Here is a 4171-nt window from a genome sequence, read left to right on the forward strand (position 1 = left end):
CAGCGCGGCGCGGCGGCCCCGGGAGCGCTCTGCGGGGACACCCGGGTGAGGCTCCGGGCCTCGCTCTGCCCCGGCCCGGCCACGGCGAACCCGGCCCGAGGCGCGGTGCCGCCGGTACCTGCTTCATCAGCCGCCGCCGCCGCCGCCATCTTCTCTTCCGGTCCCACCGAGAGGGCGGGGCTTATGCCCAGCTCAGCCATTTAAAAACTCCCGGCGCAAGGCGCGGCCAATAGGCGTACAGCTAGCGGAAAGGTGTCTCAACTATGCGGGCGGCGCAGCCAATCAGAGCTCTGCGGGCGGGACGCGGTCTCTACGGGTGCCGCACAGGGCCAGGCGGTGCCCACGCGTTTGCGAAACGAGGGAACGAGGAAGCAGCGCTCCTCCCCCACGCCTCAAGCAACCCCACGGCGGGCTGAGGCCGGGCGCAGCTCATCGCGTGGGTGGGAGCAAGGAGCCAGGCACAGCAGCGCTGTCTCTACCGTTTATTATTCGCTGTTAGGCTATTTTGGTACACGGGGTGCACACGAGAACACGACATGAGCGTCCCGAGGGCGACGTTGACCGGGACTGCGAAGCTACGTTGGGGCAGGGGCACCCCCAGGCCTCCCCTCCTGCCCTCCTCACGGCCGGGCCCTCCCCACCCTGGCCTGGCCAGAGCCCCCTTTTCCCTCTGGGGAGACCCAGGCCTCCCCCTCATCCTTGTGGGGCCACCTTCCCCTCCCCTGGGTGGCTGGGGTGGAAGCGGGGTGGTGTGAGCAGTGGCAGGGGGGTCCGGAGCGGGGGCCAGCAGGGCCCACTGGAGGCTCAGTACGCGTGGTTGGCCACGTAGAGGGACTGCCCGGCGGCCCCCGAGTCATCCCCGCTGCCCTCATACTTGCCCAGTGCCGCCAGACCGTTCACCTGTGGGGAGAGAAAGTGTCAGGCCGTGGGGCACAGCCCTCATGTCCCCTGGCACCCCATAGACGTGGTCCTCAGTGCCCTCCATCACCCTCCAGGTGTCCCCCACCCCAAAGGCATCAGCATTCCACCGCCAACAACAGGGATAGGGCCCTCGGTGTCCTGATCCTTCTGCAGAGACGCAGCCTTCAATCTCCACTGTCACCCACAGGGACATGTCTTCCCCATCACCTGTAGGGACTCTGGACTTGATGTTCCCACCATCCACTGGGAATTCATTCATGGTGCTCCTACCGCTCACAGGGACAGGTGTTCCCACCACCCTTCATTCTTGGTGCCCCCACTATCTACACAGACTTGATTCTTGGCATTCCCACCATCCATAAGGACTTCATTCTTGGCCCTCCCACCCCCATGTAGCACAACCACTGGCACCCCATCCCACAGGGGCCATCCCCCATCACCTCTGCACGCTTGACGAACTCCTCGGTGGCAGCATTGGCATTGTCTCTCTGCCCGCGCCAGGCACTGAGCGCTGATGCCTGCAGTGCCCGCCCATAGGAGAAAGTGAGGGCCCACGGCCGCACCAGAGGGCATGTGTTGATGGCATTGAGGTTGATGGAGGCCTCCTCCTCACTCTGGCCCCCAGACAGGAAGGTGACACCTGCAGAGAGCAGCATTATGGCACCAAGCTGACCACACGGCATCGCCTTCCTGTGGTTTCCACCATGCCCTGGGGGCAGTACCTGGCACGGCCGGGGGCACAGTGCGGCGCAGAGCGGTGACAGTGGCCATGGCGATCTCCTCGGGACTGTACTTGGTGGGGCAAGAATGCCCAGGTGTCACCATATTGGGCTTCAGCAGGGTCCCCTCCAGGTAGACGTGGTGGTCGCTCAGCGCCTTGTAGACTGCCGCCAGCACCTGGGAACAGACAACATGGAGATTCGTGGCATGGAATGGCATGGCACGTCCCCATCCCACTGCCTGCCCCACTGCTCACCTTCTCTGTCACATACTGGCACCGTTTGAGGTCGTGGTCACCATCAGGCAGGATCTCCGGCTCCACGATGGGCACAATACCGTTCTGCAAACACCAGGCAGATGGCATTGCAAGCACATTTTTGACCCCGTAGCAATATAAGGCAAAGCCTAGACCTGGGGGTGGTGCCCATTCTGGGAGTGTCAATTCTTGGCCCCATAGGCAACGTTCATGCTTGTGGGGTGATGTCTAGCCCCACAAGCGATGACTGGCCCGAAGAAAGATGTCCATCCCACGGGGCAATGTTTGGCCCCAGGAGGAGATGCCCATCCCCAGGAGATATTACCCAGCCCATGTGTTGATGCCCAGCCCCACAGGTCAATGCCTGGCCCCATATGGTGACACTCATCCCAAGGTCAGTGCCCAACCCACAGGTTGATATCCATCCCTACAGAGCAACACTCAGGCCCTAGAGAAACACTGAGCTCCCTGGCTCAGTGCCCATCACTATGGGGCAATATCTATGAGTCAAAACCCATCCCATAGGTCAGTGTCCACTCCACAGGGTGCCCAGCCGCACGGCCTGGCCCCAGCTCCATACCTGCTGGCAGATGCTGGCATAGCGGGCCAAGACATTGGCGTTCTCCATGATGGCCAGGGCAGAGGGAGTATTATCACTGATTTTCAGCACGCAGCGCCACTTGGCAAAGTCAGCCCCATCTTTCTTGTACTGGGCACAGCGCTCCGACAGCCCATCCAGACCTATCGGGCAGCACGTCAGCCCCATGGCCCCAAATCTCCCACCCTTACCCCACATTTGCTGCACCTACCCTGCGTGGTGGTCTCCCCATCTGTCCCGGCCAGCGGAACGACACCTTTGTCCACCTATGGATGGATAAATGGAGGGTGGACATCGATCCCCCACATCCATCCCCAAGCACCCAATAAACCACCAGATTCTGCCCCCACCTTGATGCCCACAACGATGCCCTTATCTTTGATCATCTGGACGAAGGGAGTGCCATCGTCAGCCTTCTGGTACATGGTCTCGTGGAAGAAAATGACCCCCCCGATGCACTTCTTCACCCTGCTGTCGGCACTGAACAGGATCTGGCGGTACAGCCGGCGGTTCTCCTCCGTGTTCTCCACCCCAATCTGGTTGAGGCGCTTGGCCATGCTCCCTGCAGGCACCCAGCACCGTCACCCACAGGGGAAGCACTACGGGACGGACCCCCCCTTCTCCCCCATCAACCCTCCGGCTCTCAACCCCTCACTGACCCACGGATTCATCGGCGGCCAAAATGCCCTTCCCCGGGGCCACGATGCGCAGCGCGATGTCCGACAGCTCCTTCTTCTGCTCGGCTGTGAGCGCGGGGTATTGGTGCGTCATGGTGCTGCCTGCCGGCGGACGTGGGCTGAGTCACGCACCGCCACCGCCACGCCCCCCCGCCCCCGTGCGAACCACGAGCCCGCACCCTACAGGCATTCGGGACCCCCAGGACTCCCCCCCTCCGCCCCCTCCCAGTCCCCAAGCCAGGGCACGTGGCCCCCTATAGGGTCACGTTGCATAAGTCCCGAGCGGGGCAGCGCCTCGTGAAGGATGCCGGAGAGATCCCAGCCATTTTGCTGCCTGCTCGCCCGCCCCCAGCCCAGCCATCTTGAGGGAGAACGGAGATGGGGGGCCTCGGAGAGGGGCACGGGGGTACCGGGCATGGGAATAAGTGGGGATGGGGGTAAGAAGGCAGAGGGGTACCCCTGGGGGGGTTTGGAGCGTGGGAAGACTGCTGGGTGCCGGGCATGGGATGGGGATGCGTCGGGATACGGATACCCCAAAGGTGAGGAGATCTCGAAAGTGGAGACCCCAGAGTCGGAGATGCTCCGGGATGAGGACAACGTGGGAACGGCGACGCGCTGCCCCCAGGCCGGTCCCCTCCGGGCAGTACACGCATCGTACCGGCTCAGGAGGTGCCCCGCGTCCCCTGCAGCCCCCCCATACCCGCGAACCCCTCTGCCCAAATTCCTCTTCCCATCCCGGGAGCCCCGCGGTACCGATCGCACCGCACACAGCCACCGTCGGGGCGGCCGTTCCCTCCGTCGGTCCCTCCCGGCTGCGCCCCGTAGTCCACCCCGGACCCGGATCCCGGTCCCCTGTTCCCGGTTCCCTCCTTACCGTGCGGGACCGGTGACGACGGGCACGGAACTGCAGGCTGAGAGCTCCGGCCCCGCGGTAAATGGGGCTGCGATGCCGCAGAGCTACGTGACCGGTGGGGCGGGCCCGGCGGGCGGCACCCGGTA

General features: G+C 63.9%; 1 protein-coding gene across 1 annotated transcript; it reads right to left on the reverse strand.

Annotated features, from left to right (window-relative positions):
* Positions 1-468: 468 nt before the first annotated feature.
* ALDOC (aldolase, fructose-bisphosphate C) lies at positions 469-4165 on the reverse strand. Its single transcript, XM_003211757.4, has 9 exons — positions 4047-4165; positions 3155-3274; positions 2846-3057; positions 2707-2761; positions 2478-2638; positions 1898-1981; positions 1644-1818; positions 1362-1561; positions 469-900 (listed from the first exon to the last, which is right to left on the reverse strand). The coding sequence occupies exons 2-9, from the start codon at positions 3264-3266 to the stop codon at positions 805-807; spliced, it is 1095 nt and encodes a 364-aa protein (XP_003211805.1). The 5' UTR covers positions 3267-3274; positions 4047-4165; the 3' UTR covers positions 469-804.
* Between the last annotated feature and the right edge of the window lie 6 nt (positions 4166-4171).

The sequence above is a fragment of the Meleagris gallopavo genome, chromosome 21, assembly GCF_000146605.3.
Source record: "Meleagris gallopavo isolate NT-WF06-2002-E0010 breed Aviagen turkey brand Nicholas breeding stock chromosome 21, Turkey_5.1, whole genome shotgun sequence".
Taxonomy (NCBI): Eukaryota; Metazoa; Chordata; class Aves; order Galliformes; family Phasianidae; genus Meleagris; species Meleagris gallopavo.

What these genes read in the sequence shown, in the direction of transcription:
- ALDOC (XM_003211757.4), bottom strand. Translation starts at nt 3,266, where the DNA reads ATGACGCACCAATACCCCGCGCTCACAGCCGAGCAGAAGAAGGAGCTG. An exon ending in ATGCCAGCATCTGCCAGCAG is followed by an intron (nt 1,982 to 2,477) that starts GTATGGAGCTGG and finishes TGGTGTTTGCAG; the next exon opens with AACGGTATTGTGCCCATCGT. An exon ending in TGTGCCCCCGGCCGTGCCAG is followed by an intron (nt 1,562 to 1,643) that starts GTACTGCCCCCA and finishes TGCTCTCTGCAG; the next exon opens with GTGTCACCTTCCTGTCTGGG.